The sequence below is a fragment of the Pagrus major genome, chromosome 1 (genome assembly GCF_040436345.1).
Source record: "Pagrus major chromosome 1, Pma_NU_1.0".
Taxonomy (NCBI): domain Eukaryota; kingdom Metazoa; phylum Chordata; class Actinopteri; order Spariformes; family Sparidae; genus Pagrus; species Pagrus major.
This window is the reverse complement of record NC_133215.1, coordinates 27987601-28008144: the sequence shown is the minus strand read 5'-3', so window position 1 is coordinate 28008144 and position 20544 is coordinate 27987601. Positions and strand designations below refer to the sequence as shown.

Here is a 20544-nt window from a genome sequence, read left to right as displayed (position 1 = left end):
CTATCAAAAGAATTTGAATAACAGCTAATGTGAATGTGATTAGCGTGCTAACCAGCTAGCCTCGACCTGTCCCAGTTTAAAGCCCCTGTGTTCTTGGTGCAGACACCAACACTCACAGTCTTGACTGCTGGCTGCACGCCTAACTGAGCTAACAAGCTAAGGGCAGCTACAATGAGCATCAGTTAGCGGTTACTGTGGTGATATGCTGCCCCCTATTTGTTTTTAAGTCAACAGGTGGTCAACTCTTACATATTGCACCTTTAAAACATTAAATAATGAATCATAACTAAAAGTATTGACAGAATGTGAAGCAATAACAGTTTTGACATGATGTTGAAGATAACTATGTACAGTTTTGTGTTGCAGAGATAATTCCTGAAGTTAGCATGCTAACTAGATAGCCCCTAAACACTTTCTTCTGATAGTAAACAACACCCTCACTCCCCTGGTGCTCCAAGCTCCCAGTGCGGGCAAACATTTGCGATTGTGCAGCAGTGTGATTTAAATGGTTAAAAAGAGTCTCTGAGGATTCTGGAAATACTTCAGAAAACAGCCGTGTGTGATCTTAAAACATCCTACTTTCTCTCTGAAAGATCACTGGGGAATTATTTGGCATTTTGAGAAAATCAGGCGCTTAGCTGTGTTACTCCATGCACTGTTATTACATGAGAGGCACAAAATGGGGCTAATGTTGGGTAAGTTTAGAGGTTTATTTTCCTCTAATTCTGTCATTCACTGTGGAAATAAATGTCGCAGGTTACTGTAAAAAAAAAAAAAGCATTTATAAATTCCTAACACTCTGCAGCAGTAAGCTATTTTATCTCCTTTTCATATATTCTGCTCATTTCAGAAAGGTGGGCACATACCACCAAATCAGTCTTTTTATTAAGAACCTGCCTTCTCGTCTGTGTTCAATCAGGTTCATCCCAATGAAAGAATTTGGAGTCAGCGATGTAAAAACATCATTAAAACAGCAATGCAAGCATTCAAACACCTCTCAGACGTCCTCCTGACTTGTACTTTGCATATGAAGACTTGAGACTCGACCTCTAAGGCTCAAGGCAGCTCACACACAAGGTGACACTTGGCTTAATATATGTGTACATGTATACTAAGGATGCAGAGTAAAGGGCTTTTGAAGTAGTTTTTTTTTTTTTTTAAAGAAAGAAGGTTATATTAAAGGTTGTTTTATAAATTGAATGAATTTGTGCTCACTCACAGACAATGTAATGAAGGACTGAAGGGTTTAAAAGGAGACATATTATGTTTTTCGTTTGTTTCCTTTCCTTCAGTGTGTTATATATGTCTTGTGCATGTAAAAGATCTCAAAAGTTAAAAAACCAAAAGTCAGTGACAATGGGAGCTCCTCTCTCCTGCAGAAAAAACACTGCTCCTGAAGTGCCCGAAACAACTGATCAGTAGCCCCGCCTTTAATTCTGTGACTTCTTGACATCACACTGTGTTACCATGTCACACTTTTACATAATGTATGCCTATATTCACGGTAGAAGTGAAGCTAAATGGAAGCTGAAAACATAACAGAGTAGACTAAGGACATTGGCAGCGGTGCTGGTTCAGGCTTGTGTAAGCTGACCAATCAGGGCAGCCTGGGGGACCTTAAAGAGACAGGAGCTAAAACAGAATGTGTTTCAGGGGGGGAATACAGCGCTGCTGCACTGGACAATATGAGATAACTGATGTGTTTTTTGAGCATTAAAGCATGTAAACCTATTCTAGCAGTAACCAAAAATAAAATTACGAATCTGGAAATTAGCATATATGTCTTTTTTAAAACAGTTAATGGCCAAATTGTTTTTTAAACATCGGTATTGGCCCAGAATTTTCTATATCGGTGCATCCACTAACTTTATTTCTCCTGGGTTGACACAGAGAAGCCGATGTTCACATAAAAACTTGCAAAAACATGTTAATACGAAGCGATAAAAACACATGTATGCACAGACATAAACAGGATCACTCTAAAATTGCTTGCATGCACACTCAGACACACACACAAAACTCACTCTACACACACGCATGCAGACATTTACAGTCGTTCTCTCTATTTCCTGCTTTTTGACCTTTGGCCTCTCAGCCATCTTAAGGTGCTTTTACATGTAAACGTTACAGACTGAGGTTTCTCACAGGCTCATTTCCTGCCAATGACAAAGATGTTATACATGCAAAGACACACATGCATGTATGTAACCACCTTCTCCCTGCTCTTTCTCTCTCTTTCATCAGATGCAGCGTATGAGTAGAAACAGCTGTAGCCAATGGATGGTTTTGAGGTTTGACAGATGGAAACATGCTTCCTTCTCTGCTCGGCTTTACCCGCAGGACTTTACAGAACACCCACAATGCAGCAGGGTGGGAGGGCAAACCATCTCGGCTGATAGAAGGTTTGTGTTGCCTCCGTTTACACCTACTAATGACGGTGCTATCAGTCAGTCGACCTGAGTTTGAGACATTCCTGAGTAGAACAATATGAACTGGCAGCTTGGATGTCTCCCAACAAAAACTATCACAGTGTGTCTCCATATATTGTTAGAACAACTGCTCTCCTTCACGCTGTGCTCCATTTACTCTCTCTGATCCTGTCTCATGTGGGCAGAAGTCATCTTAATGTTTGTCGATGTCATTAAGATGCACATAAAGTTGTCATCTTAATGTTTGCTGCCTGTGTAGGTGTCTTGCTTGTTTGCTTTATCTTTTGTTTCGAGGTAAGGCGCTTTTTATGAGATGCACGGGCTTCTCTGTCACACGTACGCAAATGAGCAATTTACACCTCTGCTTTCTCTTTGGAATCAGCGTGCTTAATTTGTCACTGTTTTGAAATTGTTTTGTGTCGAGGGGTTTAATCGCTGTGAGAATAAAAGTAACAGAGAGCTCACCTTGAACGTTCCTGCGCCAGATGCTACAGAAGACATATGCTGTTGAGAAACCTTACTGAAGTACACGAAGCTGAAATGTTCCATTTGGCCATTAAATATAAAAGCATGGTGTGCTCTTCCCGTTTCATTTTAACCACATACTTACTGTATGTTAACAACACTGGAATTCATACATTCCCACTAATAGTACATTGGCCTGAAGGGAAAGCTTTCCATGCTATGACCCATATAGCCTCATTATGTGTGGGATTAATTGACAGAGAGTCATATCATGTTACAGAATGAATAGCATTACCCAGAGTTCCTAGCTGCTGACTGGAACTATCCATTGTTATAATGTTTCCATGACATGCGATGCCAGACAGAGATGCATCAGCAGAGTCAAAGGCTTTTTATAAATGATGTGGTTTCTCACGCTAACATGGGTGTGGCTGCCTATTCAACTGAAGTGCACCTGTGGATGTGGGTGCAGGTGTCTCACGATGCTGATCACGGTGTGTAATTCACAAAGCTCACCTGCAGCTGTGATCCTTTGGGTTTCCCTGCAGCGAGGCGGCAGCTCTGGCCAGGCCCAGCCGCGAGAAGGCGTGGAAGTACGTGAGCTGCGTGTCCGACAGGCTGGCGACACCGTCTGGCTCGTCGTACACGTTCTCCCAGTACGAGTTTAAGCTCGCCGTCCCCTGGGGGAAAGGTCCAAACAGGTAGCTGTCCAGCTGGTTCACAATCTCCTGGTTCACGCTGGCTTCAAACTTCCTGGCGAAGAAGGTGGGCCGCACCGTTTGCTGCAGAGGGAGAGGGGAGGAGGGCGGGGGAGGGTGGTAGGGGAGGATAGCAGCAAAGCAGGGAGGGATGAGATAAAAAGAAGAAAAAGGGAGAAGATTAGGAAACGTTGGTGTGCCAGGATGGCAGGGGAACACATGAGACGTGTGGGTAGGAAGAAGAAAGAGAAGGAGTAGAGGTAGCAGATCAAACGGAGGTAAATCTTTTCTGTACCGTTATGTGAATTCATTATAATATACATCATATTAATAATATATTCTGTATATAAATTCGATCAGTCTCCTCAGTCTCTCTCTTTCATTCACTTGAAGAACAAACACTCTATATGCAACGGGCAGTTTAAAAAAAGGGATCAAAATCGTGCAGCAGAAGCAGAGATATCATCTTTTATATCCCACACATTCATTCTAAACCTGCTGCCAACATTACCCACAATTCACCTGACCTCCAACAGTTTGGATCAGCCTACAGAGGTCTGGTTAGCTTTCTAACTCTACACTGACATCAGTTGAGGCAGTTTATCAGATTTCATGCAGCTGCATGAAGCCGCTAAAGACTTTTTTTTTTTTTTTTTTTACATATTTAGATTTACATAGTATCCTCCAAGACCTGCAAACAGACTTTGATGTGTAAGATTGGTGCTGTTCCCCTTCAAGACAAGAGGAAAAAAGAACATTGCTGGCACAAAAAGTCATGTTTTTCCTCCACAAGACTCTAAAACTCATTTGAATAAAACAAGGAAAAAAATACATCTTGTCCGACTGGTAGACATATGCAACCGGTGACGAAAGCTAGCAAATAAACAGGCCAAAACATTTGGAACCGCTGCTCACAGTGGACCAATGATCTCTCATTCCAGTTTGTCAAAACAATGCACTGACTGTAATATTTGGATTAACGAGGCAGCTATCCATCTTAAATACCCTGTGTTGCCCCTGCAGCCACGATGAGAAAAAACACGCTATACTACAATGCAGTACATTTTCTTTTATTTACATACATAGTTCTTTTGCGGGTAAAAGGTCTTGAAAATGCCTCGTCAATAGTCCCGCCTTTAAGCTGACCAATTAGGGACTGGAGGACCTTAAAGAGACAGGAGCTAAAACAGAGTGTTTCAGACAGAGGGGGAATACAGTATGAGAAAACTGATGTGTTTTTTGAGAATTAAAGCCAGTAAAGCTGTTCCAGTAGTAACCAAAAATAGAATTATTAACCTGAAAATGAGCATAGTATGTATGGCTGTGTGATATCTCAGATGCAGGGCAGGGTGTCACAGGTTAAGGAAAAATTGAGGAGAAGATAAATCACCCATCGAGACAGGCTTTAGAAAAGTTTTTCACATCACAAACTATTGATAAAAAGGTTTTGGGTCCATTGCTGGAGCTGCAAGTCACCCAGAGCTTCTGTGTGAGACAGTTTCAATGCAGGAATTATAGACAAAGGTTGTGGCTTAAGGTGCTCGAAAGACAAGTAGATGCCCCACATGTCCGACCCAAACCCTAACCCAGAGGCACAAAATGATCCCTCTTGACATAAGGTATCGTCCTTTTCCCCTTTCTGTATTTTGCCATCCATGCATCATCTCTTTTCCCAACACTTCTATCTCTCGCTCTGTCTGCCCTCCTCCACTCCACCCATGCCTTTCTCACCCTCTCTGTCCCTGCCGCACTGTTTCTTGTGTGGTTGAAGGTGCATCATGAAATCTGCCGCCCCCATGGCCTGGCTTACGCACAAAGATGCCTTTTCAGTCCCAGACGCAAAACTATTTACCGATAGTTACTCGGCAGCGAACACCTCGGTGCTACCTGCTAAGAAAGAACAGAGAGCTAATCAAGCTGTGGCGCGGCTTCTTCTTCCGACTGCTCAGGCATGAAAAAATGTCGGCCTGGCTTCACACGACGCCAGATCGGCTACAGATATCAAATGAAACACTAAGGAGGGGCTTTGACATACCTAAAAGTGCCAGCCCGGGACAGCCTGTCTTTCCAACACACTTCCCAAATGCACCTCATTCTGAAACACATTACTAAACAATGATGCACTAAGAAAAAAAGCACATCGCCACTCTCCCTCTGCAGAACGCCCTCCTCCCCTGGTGAGTGCACTTCATATTCACAATGTGGGAAACTCGACAGTTGTACCTTGAATTATTCGTCTCATCTGCAAACCAAATTAAAGCCTACTTCGCCTGGCCCTATCTTCCCCAACACTCCGGTTCAAAGGGAAACTCAGATTGTGAGCTCAATGGGATATTAAGTCCTATTAAGAGCAGGGCCTGGCTTTGCTTTTGGAAAGGCTGCTTTGTTCCCATGGTTGGACTTTACTGATACCGGGGTGCCAACCAGACCCAGCGGCAGTGCCAAGGACCTGTGGTAATGTGTTGGCACTGAGCTGCCAGAGACTGAGGCGAGACAGACGGCAGACGGGCCTGGCGGAGGGAGAAGTGAGGTCAGCGCGGCAGCTTCGACTGGTATGTGAAGGACAGGAGAGACGAAGTGAGTCACAGCACTCAAAGGATATGACTTGAAGTGATATTTAACTGTGGCAGAACGTTTTCACTTTGTACCACAGCTTTGACTTTTTAGGAGCACATTAAAAGTCAAACTGCGATACCGACTTTCTCTGGGGTCCTGCAGTCACCGCCGCTCACTCACTTTCATTTTGAAAAGCTAACTAAACCTCTTCTCTCCCTCGTACTCAAGGCGAAGAGGATCTAATTGCTATTAATTTTTCTCCCCTTTCAGGGTCGTACTAATCGAGACATAATTTTGCACATATTGATTGTGAAAGCTGTGGGAACAGGCTGGATGCTGGAGGCTGAGGGGACAGACCTTGAGGGCGGAGAATTTGGAGATTGACTGCTGCAGATTTCCCACGACATACCGGGATGTGTGCGCTGCCAACATCCACTGAAAGTGATGTATTCATTTCATTTCAATTTGTGTATGTCTGAAGGTTTGTCTGATGTTTCTGATGGTGCAGGGCCCGTTTCTGGCAAACTGCTGAAAGTGACATTTTGGACTTTAAAAGTTTAGTTTTTAAGTCAAAATAACTTTGACTTAAAAAATGCTCATAAATGTATCTTTTATTTCCATCCATACTATTTACGTTTACTAATTAAAGGAGTACTATGTAGATTTTGGGAAGATATTTTAATCAGAAGAGGCAAATGATAATAATAATAATGATAAGACACATTATTTTATGTCTTAACAAACTAAATAATCAAACTCTCTTTGTTTTCATGACTGAATAAACTAAATAAACAAACTGACCTTAAAGGACAACACAATTTCATACTGTTTTACTTTGTTTATATGTGGCGGACCCTGCCATCTTTCTAGCTTCAAACAGTGTTCTGGCACTATTATATTGTTTGTGTATGTAACCCTTTAAATCCTTGGATATTACACTATTAGTTTTGCAGTCGTAAGAACTGGTAGAAAGTAGATATCGAGTTTGTTTAAAATCTCTATTTTTGTCAGCATTTGCCTGCCGTACTAGATTCGCCTTATTGTATGTTGTTTTTCTGTCATATCTCATTTACTTGCAGCACATTTTCCAAGTCAAGTCTTGAATTTCCTGCAGTTTCATCCCTACTTATATGACTGAAATATAATATAGAAGATGGAGGGTAAATGTATGTGTCCGTCCTGCTGTGGACATAAATTTGATCGATCAAGTGATCACTTGAGAGCTGCTGTTAAAGGTTCCTCCTACATTTCACTGTAAGTCTGTCAATAAATGAATAGAAGCTTATTTTTCTTAACTTATTTTTTTACTAAGAATTTACTCTTCAGCTGCCTCTTTGGAGAATTCTTCCTTTTGCCTTTAACTTCATTTCTATTGACGTATTCATGCTAGAAGAGGGTGCATTGTGGGCAGCTCAATACTTGTATGGGAAGAGTGTCTATCAATGACATACGTAATGGGGGGGTTACATCTTATAGGCACATGTATAGAGTCCATTCTTGCAGCATTATACACAATGTTCATATTATAGTACTGGGAGGAGAGCCAGTTTCTTCATTCAGTGTCTTCTGAAATTGCAGTTCAGTCATCCTGGGGTGGAGGGCTTCCTGCAGCTATTTCTGTCAACCTGAAATATTCAACCTGAACCAAAACTTTATCAGTTATTATACAACCAAGGAGCAATTTTATATTGCTCCACTATACTAGGCTATATATTATCTTATAGCATACAACTACATTTCACCTTATATTATTTTTTATGTCCTATACTATATTGAACTATAAAACACTGAGTATCATTACTTAATCACATTACAGTATATAATATTCTGGTCTACACTGTTACAGTTGCTGGTATCATATTATTCTACACATACTGTACTTTGCTGGGATTGTAGCTGCTAAAATGTTCCACCGTCCCCGAGAAGCTCTTTATATACAGTCATTTTCAATTTAAGAGCTTAAGAACTCAAATGGTGTATTAACTACATGTGGCGTGAGCAAGCATCAGCGACACAATCAGCTGATTTCATTGTTTCCTATTTAAATGTCCTAACCGGCCGCAGGACGCACCAGTGTACGACCCGGCAAGGCGTTTTGAGCCTGCTGCCCTGTTTCTGTTTTCATTCCTGCCTCTCACACTGAAAGCATGACATAGGCGAGGAATTAAATGGACGGAAATGATGAGAAATCTATAGAATCCTGTCTCCTAAGGTGCCAGCTGGCTGGAGGGAGACCACCAGTTAGCTTAAAGTTTCTGGGAAGAAAAACATCTCTACATGCTTAAATAAAGGTTTAATACATACACATTTTGGCTGTATTGAATTTCATTTTCAGAAGGGAAACAGATAAAGATCACAGTATAAAACGTGTGCTTTCTGTTAAAAAAGAACTAAATATAGGAAGATAGGCCATCTTACATGACTCAAGTCATCTTTCCGACAGCGAGCGTCCGACTTGATCGCACGTTGGACGCTTGCGTGCAGTCAGTGTTAGAGAAGCGTGATGTGGGCCCTGACCAACTAATGCCACTAGTTCTGCTCTTGACCAACTGATTGATGCATTTTCTCCACACTCGTGTTGTGTGTTATTATTACCTGGAAGCGGTGGAAGTCTGCGGGCTTGAAGTCGTTCGGGGAGCATCCACACCAGTCAACGATGTGCTTGTACTGGCACTTGCAGCCCAGTTTACGGTTCCAGTTGGTGATGCGCAGGTTGTTATCCACCATGCTCTCACAGTGGCCACTGTTCTCCAGCACCGTGTGGAAGAACGACTATTGAGGAACAGAAACAGAGACAGAAATGGGATAGGGAGGCAGAGGCAGAGGGGGGAGGCAGAGACAAAATTAGAAAATTGTATACCTTTTATTTTTTACAACATTCAATTCACAGAGAGGAAATAGAGTAGCAGCAGAGAATAGGGATTCAGAGTAGCTCGTGATAAAAATCCAATTTCCCCACAGAGATCATTCAGTTCTCATCCAATCCTTGTGTACGGTTGGAAAGTCAGCCTTTACATCTCGCCTTCACAGCCATGAAAGACAAGTGTGTATACGGTTTCTATAAGTGATGCAGAGTAAACACAAACAGTACTTACATGTCAGTCAAAGGTTAAGAAACACTTGAACGTGTGAAAGTGGTGTATCTATGTGTGCGTGTGTGAGTGTTTTGTGTGTTACCTCGGCAGGCAGCAGAGTGTAGGCGTAGAAGCGCTTCATGTTGGTGACCAAGTCATCCTTGGAGTTGATGACATACTCGATGAACATGCGGTTGAGAAGGAACCAGTCGGACCCGCCGTCCACCGAGATGCCCTCTGGGATTTTACGGTCGCCCAGCCTCCACATGTGGGTGTCGCACTCGAAGAAGAGACGATCCAAACCCTGCTTACGGATAAACCTGGCGAACACACACAAAAACATGGTAACAGCACTGACTACTGAATATATTCAAATATACAAAACAGTGAGGGCTTATTATTTTTTGGAAGAACAAACCCAGGTGAGAATCAGACTTTGAAATCGGCATTTACATAATAAAAGTTCTCGTTTTATATTTAGAGGAACAGTTGTGTATAATCAGCGCATTTATATTTTCTCCCAATGTTTCTCTTCACTCAAGAGGCCCTTTATGACTTCAGACTTCAGTGAACACTGTCCTCTTTCTTTGGGAAACAACTATCGAGAGTCATAAAATCAGGGTGAAAATGTGAATCTGCTCCTTCTTAAAATAAATCTGGGTATTTTTTGGGTGAATACTTGTAGAAAAGCAAAAATGATCAGCTTAGTAGTAACAGCAGCAGACAAAAGAGGTTACAGATGAATCATTGTTAACGATAATTATATCAAAGGTGCAATATGAAAGAATCGGCCCTGTGTCGAATTCATACCACAAAAAGGGGGGAACATAACACAGCACTAACCGCTACCTCCTGCTAACTGTAGCTACTATTAGCTAGTAAGCAGTGTAACTAGCAGTCCAGACTGGGGACTTGGACCCCTTCATCCATGACTTTAGCTACCGTTCGCTTGCTAGCTCAGTTAGCTATGCAGGCCGCCGGACTACCAGGGGAGTGCTGGCGTTTCGCAAGAGCTTTGGACCAGGACGCGCTGGGGCTAGCTGGTTAGCATGCTAACTTCAGTAGATATATCTGCAACAATACAAAGTTGTCATAACGTCAAAACTGTTATTTCTCCATACGCTGTTTATACTTTTAGTTAATTTTTGAATGTTTTCAACATAAAGTGGAAATATTTTTTTAGTTAGAACATTTTTAACAGAATGTGACTAAATAGCAGCTGTGACATTGATGTCTATGTATTGTGTTGCAGAGATATCTACTGAAGTTAGCATGCTAACCAGCTAGCCATGTCCTGGTCCAAAGCTCCTGTGCCCATGGTGTTAACATTAACACTTCCCTGGTCCCCAAGCTCCTAGTCCGGACCGCTAACTGCACTGCTAACTGAGCTAACTCTAGCTAAGAGCAGCTACAAGTTAGCAGCAGTAAGCTTTGACTCTGGGGGATGGCCAATTCTTACATATTGCACCTTTAAATTCTCATGCACCTTTAATGTATATCCAAACACGACTTCCTCTTGCATTAAAGTACAGTATGTCTCCTGCCCTTGGCTTTAAATGAGTTGACAAATGTGTCGTTCGCACTTGTCACTACACACTTTATCAGCCACAACAAGAGTGACACCCTGCATACATAATGGATGGTGTTACTCCTGAGAACGTATCGAGTGTCAGATGGAAGGAGTCAAATTCAGGTCAGCCGGGTCGGACTGTTCCCTCTGTTCTCTCCACCGTGACAAACACTGTTGCAGGTATTGACCTTGTGGCTCACGGGCTCACGCGCATATACATACGCAGATGACATTTTAGAAAAGCACTCATGCATTTTTCAAGCACTTTAATTTGTTTACTCCATCAGCATATGTGCATACACTGTATAATGGTGGATTACTGAGCTGTTTATTGTGGTTGATATAGAATCAAATCAGGAACCAAACAGCTTCACTCTTAACAAACAGCACTGAATAAAACTCAGTGACTCCAAATATAAAAAGGTAGTGCTGAGTCACGCTGACTCATGCACGCAAGCTGGCCGCTGTTTTCCTCCTTTTTTCATGTGTTTCAGGGGTATTTTTGCCCACAGTGTTGGGTGATGACTGGTTCGTCACCGGAGTGTGATGAAGCAGAAAGTAGAGGGCGGCAGGGTGGCGGCAGCGGAGCAGGGCGTTCTGGCAGCGACCCCGCGAGCTCACCCCACCAAGAAGGTTAATTAATGAAGCCACAGATGGGAGCTAATTGTATTATGATTCAGTGACCAGGCTGTGCTGGCAGGAGCGCGCTGTGTGTGCGCATAGGTGCTGCTGCGTGTGAGTAAGAGAGACAAACAGTGAGAGGCAGCCAGAGAGAGGAAGGGCCGAGTGTTGCGGGGGAGATTAAAATGAAATTTGAAAAGTTTGCATCTCACCTGGCATTGTCCCTGCCGTGGGACTTGATGAAGTTCATGTCTCTGTATTTGGACAGGAAGGTCACCAGCTGGTTATTGGTCCTGAAATGGAAGAAAATGACTTGCTTTACACTGGGAAACATATGGTGAGAGCTACCTGGAGGTGGAAGCTGCAGTAGAGCACATGCTGTTGTACGACGTGAGCTATGGAGGAAAATTAGCCTGGTTAACCTGTTACTGAGAAAGTTCCTCAAAGACACGGTGAAATAAAAAACACATTTTCCAAGTCAACTATAGTTGAGTTTTCTTTTTGTTATATGCTATATACGGTATATATACAGTACGTATAGAAATAAATCATCTTTACTCTTCCTGTTACTCGGTGTGTCCATCCATATCCAATAAAATCAGATTTGAAGCTCATCATAGACACCCACACAAGTCTGTTAGCTCGGGGCGTGTAGCTTGCAGAGTGATTTCAACACAGATCAAAACGTATACCAAAAATGCCTTACATTTAAATGCATACCAAGAGATGTGTTTTTTACCAGTGGTGGACTCAGGATGTTTGAGGGCATAAAAGTGGTGATATATTTATAATGAAGAGAGGGCACTTATTGTATTGTCTGCTGGAAGGGCACCCTAGAGGGCAATCCATCATGTTTTATCTACCACAGGGGCGTTCAAGAGTCCACCAGGGATTTTGACTGTAGGTTAGTCGGCTTCACATGCAGTCGGCTCCATTCCAACACTTTTATATACCTCACATAAACTAAAACATTTCCCTTGGAAATACATAAAATTAAGAAAGCAAACGAGACTTGAAAATATATATTCTTAATTAGCTTCTCACTATGAGACTATCATGGGCTACATGAACACACACTTCTCTTCCAAAGGTTAAACAATTTGGGTTTATTGCACGTAAGAGTGTTCGAATTTGTGTTTGTACATTATCTTTGCTTTTCTCAGTGGGCGGAGCTCGGATGGAAAATGTCACATACTTCCGTGCATGAATCAGGAATTAGGAACATTTGACTCAAAATATAACGACAGTTGTGGGGGATGCTGTCAATCAGCCGTTATCAAACCAAACCCACACAGCCCTGATGACACGGATTGTTTTTGTGTTTGAAAAGTGTAACTAAGCCTGAGTTTATTTGTCCAAACTTTTGAACAACTTGCTTATTTAGTCATTAATATTTAAAGATCCTCTTCAGACACATTAAAAAACTCTGCTTGGAATAATGATTTGTATCTAATCTGGTTTTTCCACAGTTCATTTACTAGTTAAAAATCTCTCAACTGTCCATCTGCTCTGTCTAAATCTTGAAAAACCCAAACGTGTGTACATTGCATACTGGACCAGGATTGGCTCGATACCACTTGGGATGTCACAAATCATTCTGCACAGAGAGAGGTAAACATCTGAGTGAAGTAACAACAAGCAGAAACACATATCTGAGTGGAGGGGGACTAAACTAAACCTCAGAGGCTTTAAGTCACGTCGTGATCAATTAGAGACCTCGGCTGAACTCGGTGTCCGTCCCTCAGTTCCTTAAAGCTGTTAAAACTATTTAGGCTCATACAAAAGATTATGCTCTCCATGATTCTGATGAATGACTCCATGCTGCTCCTACATTGTAGAGCAGTCTACTTCCTCATATACAGGCCAGACAGGCTAAAAGCTTTGCTCTGCAGGCTATGGCCTAGTCAATGGCTCTAACATTTCATCTGTGGTGGAGTCTTTCACGATGGCTTGGCTTGCCTTTCTAAAAGAGCAGCGAGGCCCTGGTAAAAAGCTCAAGGATCAGTGGGGGGAGGGACAAGCGCATATTAATGTCATTTTCTCTTGAAGGAGCAATTTCACAGCCTGGAGGGCTTATCTTAGGAGGTCCTGAGCCATAAAGCCTAACTGATGATGTGCTGTACAGACACATGCAGTCTTCTCTGTCTCTACTTCCCACACACACACACACACACATGCATAGATGCTGTGTATCTGCTAGTATGCACACTGACAATGCAGTATACATGCTCAGAGACACACAAATGCTCGCAGGCACGCAGACGCGGCACACACACACACACACACACACACACACACACACACACACACACAGAGCGAGGGGAATTCATGTCAAGCTCCAGATTTGCCACCTGAGTGGTCACCCCGTCCACTGGGTCTAGTTTGCTTACTGTCAGCCCTGTGGCTGCTCTGTCTCACAGTGGTATTCACACACACACACACACATTACAGTAACACACACACACACACGCACACTGCTGTGAGTTCCAACCCCACCCGACAGCTAAAAAATGTGCACCTTTTCAATATCATAGCCAATTAAACTTCATCATTGTGCCACTGTTTCACTTCCACGGTCTCGCTGTTAAATTAATAATGTGCCTTTTTATAACAAGGACTTTAAATATACCACTCCTGAGGGGAATAGCTGAATTCAAATAGCTGACAGGTTATGAACCCACAGTCTAACAACACTCAAACAGGTGAGAGACGGATCGTTAATTCATCATCTCTGTCCTGGAAAGACCTACAGAAAGTTCTCTAACTTAATCCCCAAATCCTGCTAGTTATTCAACAAGTTTTTTTTTTTTTTTTTTTTTTTTTCAGAATTACATTTTCAAATGAATTGGCTCTGGTCTAACAGGTTATAAAGGGCTTTTTGTTCCACAAGAGGAAATGACACCTATCACTTCTGGAACAAAGCTAATATATGAGATGGAACACTTTCCTGACAGAGATGACAAAGTGAAACAGATTAGAAGATATGACGCCTGCAGCCAGTCATCGTCCCACAAAGCTCCCACTTCTTAAAAGCTGCTGTAAAGTCCATGAAAGGGGCTTTAAAGAGGAAAAAAGAGAGGTAAGAGCAAGGAGACTGTGCAGATAAAAGCTGGGAAAGAGGGTTGTACACTGACAAAGCAAGCGTGTAACTCATCCTCTGGCCCCTCTGGACACACACACACACACACACACACACACACACACACACACACACACACACACACACACACACACACACACACACAGTATATCTCCCCCTGGACACACAGCCCCTCTGCTGGTGTGAGGGGCTCTGGGTTTGCTTTTGAGAGCCATCCATGCGGCAGGACAGACATTATCAGGGAATTAGAGGGGAAATAATGCTTGTCTCCAGTCCCACTGATAACAACAGCAGTAGTCAGGGCAGCGCGGCACAGGGGAGTCCCCACCCAGTCCTGCCGGCACCTGCGCAGTACGGCGACAATGCAAAAACAACTGGCACTGAAAAAATCTGTGCCAAAAAATACTGAAACTTAAAGCTGAATAAGACAGGACGGTGCCACAATATATTTTAAACTGAATAAAAGTAGTACGATAAATATTAATAATGGGCTACCGCTTGAAATTAACTGACAAAGAAGTTGGAAGAATAAGGCTTGAGGTATGCTTGAAAACGGTGGCAGACTCAGGATGTTTGAGGGGCAGGGGCGAAGGAACAAAAAGGGCCCCGGCACACAGAACCAGTCCAGTCCACCAGTGATGATAATACAGCTGTTCCAAACAGCCGCACTCAAAAAGACAAAACTAAACAGAGTTCAGCTCAAAGCTCAAACCACAAGTCCTTTCTCACCTTCCACACAGCTGGCCAATCATGGCGTGAAGTGGGTGTGACTGTCACATTGTTGATAATGGAAAGTATCAGTGCGGGGGCAGAGGGTTTTCAAAGCTACCTGACCTGATCTGACAAACAGTTCTGATGAAGTGTACTGGCAGCTTAACGTGTGGTTGTATTTGCAGTCACGCAAAAGTGAGGCCTCCGCCTTATCCCTGCAAAACTCAACACTATCCAAACACAGGCAATAAATACTTGATGTGAGAAGATAAAGACTAAAAGCAAGGGAAATTATCTGCCAGTGCCGTACGAGAATTTTACCTGACAAGAAACCTTGAGATAAGTCGGTTCAGTGTAGAAATAAGTAGGTGGTAATAAGTGTTGAAAGGTTTTTTTAGATCAAATTACTTACTACAGCACCGTATCAAGTGAAATACACTAAATATAAGCAAATCAATCTCAATTCAAGTATTTTTGCAACCCTATGGATTGGAAGTCGAGACCAAAATATCTCATCACCTATAGGATGGATTGAAATTAACATGTCTCTCTGTGCTACAGTGTGCTTAAGTAAGTCCATAATGATGATGTAATGGTGTTTATTCCTGAGGCAGAATGTCTCTGTCATCTCGACCCCACGCCGAAAGAAATCAGAAAGGATTGTCAGCGACAAAACAGCTGAAAGGGTTTCAGTTTCGGGTAGCACGGATGCTCCCTCTCAAAGGGGCTTGGACGCAGGTCTGCCACTTAAAAAGAACTGGATTTGCAAGTTCATCTCAGTAAATATGCAGCAAGCAGTCCTGGTCAAATCCAAGCTGTGGTTACAAATGCACTTGCTAAGCAAAGATACAAAAGTGTAATTTCCATATTTCCATATTGCATGGATCCACAGCGTGCCGTTTCCTCTTGTTCCCCGACACCTAGCTGCTTATTCTCGCTCTCTCGCCTCTCCCCGTCACTCCTGCCTCTCGGCTCCATCTTTCGCTCCATCAATCGTTTCGTTTCCCAACAGATGGGGCTTAAAACCTCCACTGTCAGCCCTTTTCTCGACGACATCACCCTCATGTAAATGAGGGAGCAAAAGACGGGAGGAAAACAGTGTCCCACTGTGCGCACTCGCAAATACCTTTAACAACAGACAGGCGTACAGACAGGGTAAAAAGCACACATGTAGAGAGACAGGTGCTGAGACACACTGAACTATGCAGACGGCATGACATAAATTCAGACATTGTGTACACACTGGTGCAGAAACACAGAAACACAGACACACAGACGGCCTGTCAGCGGCATTCATCGATATGGTGCAAAACTGAGTCCACATTTGCCCCTGCATCTTTGCTCCAGCTGTGGAGACATCAGATCCAGCTTCCTGTTACCCACTGGCCATTACAGCTTGTCTAAATTCAACGGGTGGACATCTGGCTGTGCAGGAGAGATAACTCTCTCCTTAATAGGAGGCTTTTAATTGGCTGCTGCAGAGCTACATCAAAAACCCAGCAGACCCTGAACTCCCAGAAGAACTATAAACTGACATGGAAAAAAGTCACAAAATTCCTCCTCCAATCGCCTATTTCTATGACTTCATGTCCAGCTCACGCAGACTTTGTGGCTTTAATTACCTTTTACAGCTTTTTAAAAGCAATGGTTTCGAGCTGAGAGACGACTTTCGGACCGTACAGTACACAGCGGGTCTGGAAAGTCAATAGGTATTGACCCTGGGCAATTAAACTGTAATCAGTTCACCATGTAACCCATTCAATGGAGTGCAAGCAAGGAGGCAGGCACTTGGAAGAGAAGGTGTTAACAAATACTGTTTGAAGAAAGCATTGATCTGTTTGGTTTGGAGTGAGTCTTTATTTAAAGCTCACAGTTTACCACAGGAGCTCAGACCAGTGAGTATTGAATTTCTTCTTTATTGGCTGAAAGCAGTCCAGTAATGTTTGTGCCCTGGTGACTGCTTTTGTCACCTATATGAGATGCTTCCCCCCACAGCTCACTTCATTTCCTTACAGGACAATTCGTTACCAGACATCTTTGTTACCTGATGGGGTAGTCGGCAGCACTGAGGTTGATGAAGAAATCCCAGCTCCAGTCTCTCATGGCCAGCAGGTCAGCCATGCTGCGAAGATACATGGTCAGCAGACTGGCACCACCCCAGATGGTGGCCATTCGCCAGGGTGTCACCCTCACATTTGGATACTGCACAGCCAAGGACTGCACCTGCCTGTGCAGGTAGTTAGAGCGCTGGAAAGGCAAAGATCGCACTCTGATTAAAACTGTGCCTGAAATCAAGAACTTTTAAAAGTTAATGCATTAATAAAAACAAATACTTTTTTAAAAATCCTAACCAAACTTCTGTTAAAAAAAGACGATGGATTTAAACTGAGTGCTTGTTCGGCTTTTGTGGCTCACCTGATCGACGTGTATGTAGTAGTAGTGCGAGGTGTGGTAGATGGCTTTGAAGAGGCGCTGAAACTGGCGAGAGGCTCGTCCATGCACCACCAGAACGAACGCTATTCTCACCGGTTTCGATGGAAAGCTCTCAGCAGAGTCCTCGTCCCACTGGACGTTAACATTGGCTTTACCTGTAAAGGAAAAAAGACGGCTCTGGATGCAAATTTTGTATTAACGCTGCATTGCGTGGATACTTCATCAGTAATATAATCAGGGGTTGTTTGCTGCTTTGATTACCAAATTGCATCTGTTCTGCTGCTCAAACGGCACAATTAGTCACTATATGATGGGGATCACGTATAAATATCTTCGAGGGACCAAGAAAGCAAATGTCAAAGCATAATGAATACAGTTATTAATGATAATTAAATGTTATTCTTTTATTAAACAATAAAGAGAATTAGCTAAACAACGAGGCTGCTAGGCAACACGGTAAGCAGCAGTTGGAGTGGTATGATTAGCATATTCATAATAATTAACAGGGATGTCGAAAGTGAACACTCAGTGGGTATTTTACATCATCTCTAAGTGTGATGCAGCCTGATCAGAGTTTTACGTCTCGCCATTAAGATGCTCTCCTGAAGATGTACAGTCGGACTATAATACAGCCATTAAACCATGAAAAACACTGACTGTAACAAGCAGCGGGCCTGCACAGGGAATTAAAAAAAAAAGACAACCACAAAGCCATGACTCTCATCCATTCCCTTACGTGATTGAATTGGAACTATGACAATTTCAACCAGCCGCTACACACACTGTAACTACTATCCTCATTCAGACAGGAATCCTATAAGCGATTCCTCTGGGGCTTTCAGGGTGGAGCACGCTTTGACAGTGTGCCATCATTCCTCACAGGCAAAGCTCCCAGAAGATGCCTTGGATTTCACACAAATGACAACAATAAGCATGCAGAGAAAACACCGCCCTGACCGCGGCCTGAAAAAGCCACTATCAAATTAAACAATCCCAACAATCTCTGGAGAGCCATCGGTAGCCTAGCGTTGCTCCACTGTGTGGTTTCGCGCCACCCTTAACCGCTCCCAAACAAACACTTGCACTTCAAAAAAAACCTTCCTCGAAGCACTTCTGCACCATCGAATCCCCCCCAACATCATCCCAGACATTGTTTGTTTTTAAATCTTCAGTTATTACAGCAAAGGCGCACACGCAGCTTATGAGACATGTTTGTTCACAGAATGTGCCTTAAGGAGATTAATGACTATAATTTGGGACTTCAGTTCCCAAGAGCCTGTTGTGCCGAAGGAGAAGAGGAAGCTGAGGGAATACCGAGGCGGGGACTGTTTGTTCCCCTGAGGTCACGTTTCCTAAAAAAATGCCCCTCCCGGCTCCTCTCCCCCTTCTGGCCCTTAGGTCCTGTAATTACTCAAAATTTAGGGGCAAGTGTCCGACACGTCTTCTCTTTATGAGTTGACAGGGGCCGGCTAAGAAGGCTTCGTCCCTCCCGTTCAACTAATCTCATTCATTCAAATTTGAGGGCAGGTGTCCAACACGGCTTTGTTTAAAGGTTGACCACAAGGCGGGGGTTAATCACACGCTCCCTTGGCTCCAATTGGCCCCAGTTGGCCATGGCTCCTGTCAGTCACTCATACTTATTTCTCACTCCTCTCTCTCTCTGCATGTGTGTGCGTGTGTGTGTGTGACAGCTCAGGGGGGAAATCTGCTGTGGGCCGTATCAGATTGAACGGTAATTGGTGGCCAGCTAAGAAGGTTCACTGGTTTGCTTTGCACACGGATAATTGGCCAGTCACTTCACAAAGCACTTTGAGAGTGTGTGCTACGCTAGCTAGCTGAACTAATGAGCACTGCTGTGTGTGTGTGTGTGTGTATGTGTGTGTGTGAGAGAGAAAGAACTTAAAATGTACTGTCAGTTTAGTTGAGTATGTGTGTTTATCTGCAAAAGAGCTTCGTGTGTAGTATTTTTTGAACAGAATCTGCACCTGAAAGCACCGCAGGCCTCTTCCAGACAGGAAAAAAAACAAAAAACAGAAGCCCTCCACTTGAACTCATCACTCTTCATCATCCTTTCCATCGCCATCAATCTTTTAAACCGCCTCTCCCTCATCTGCTATCACCCAACTCGCTTCCTTCATCATCTTGTGTAACTTCGGGCTCTTACCCACCCTCCCTCTTAACTGCTCATACGAGAGGTTAGAACAAGAACTGAGCTATACCCCAAAGGGCTTGTATCAAATTGCATTTGAAAATGTCTCGGGGATGGTGTCTGCTCCTTCATACCATCCACAAAGCCAGATTTTCATGCTTATAAATCATACCCACGGATTTGATTTACATGAATACAATAACAAATTTCATTTCCTTTTCTTTACCCATGTAAGAACAGATTTTCGGGCCACTTGGGGGCAGAGCAAACACAACACTGAGCACAACATTTTTATATTACCACCTCTATAAACGCTGTAGTAATGCGTCCTATAACCCGGAAATCCGGTTCTCGTCTCAAAAGTAAATGCTATTGACTCAAAATAAATACTATTGAGTTATACATCGCTAATGTGTACTAAAAACGGTGGTTGCTAACAAGTAGCTAATACTAACTGATTGATCAATTTACAGAAAATGTGTGTAATTGTGTATTACGACGCTTAGTGGTGGTGATGATTAAGTAATGCTACCGAAATGTAGTTTGTTTATTACCTAACCCAGGGGAGTGTTGGTGTTTACACTGCTAGCACAGGAGCACAGGGTCTGCTGGCAGAAAGCATTTTTCAAGCTCAGGGCTAGCTTGTGAGCATGCTTACTTCAATAGGTATCTTTTCAACTTAGGACATAGATGTCTTTGATTTAACGTCAAGTTTTTCTTCACATTCCGTTCATAACT

General features: G+C 43.0%; 1 protein-coding gene across 1 annotated transcript in view; it reads right to left on the bottom strand.

The window, feature by feature from the left end:
* Window positions 1–20544, bottom strand: part of LOC141001914 (xylosyltransferase 1-like) — an 84472-nt gene that overhangs the window by 15329 nt on the left and 48599 nt on the right. Inside the window, exons 3-8 of the mRNA XM_073473077.1 lie at window positions 17640–17812; window positions 17269–17471; window positions 11626–11706; window positions 9326–9542; window positions 8744–8920; window positions 3411–3676 (exon numbers count right to left, since the gene is read on the bottom strand). Coding sequence (XP_073329178.1) covers window positions 3411–3676; window positions 8744–8920; window positions 9326–9542; window positions 11626–11706; window positions 17269–17471; window positions 17640–17812 — 1117 coding nt within the window. The remainder of the gene's footprint in view (window positions 1–3410; window positions 3677–8743; window positions 8921–9325; window positions 9543–11625; window positions 11707–17268; window positions 17472–17639; window positions 17813–20544) is intronic.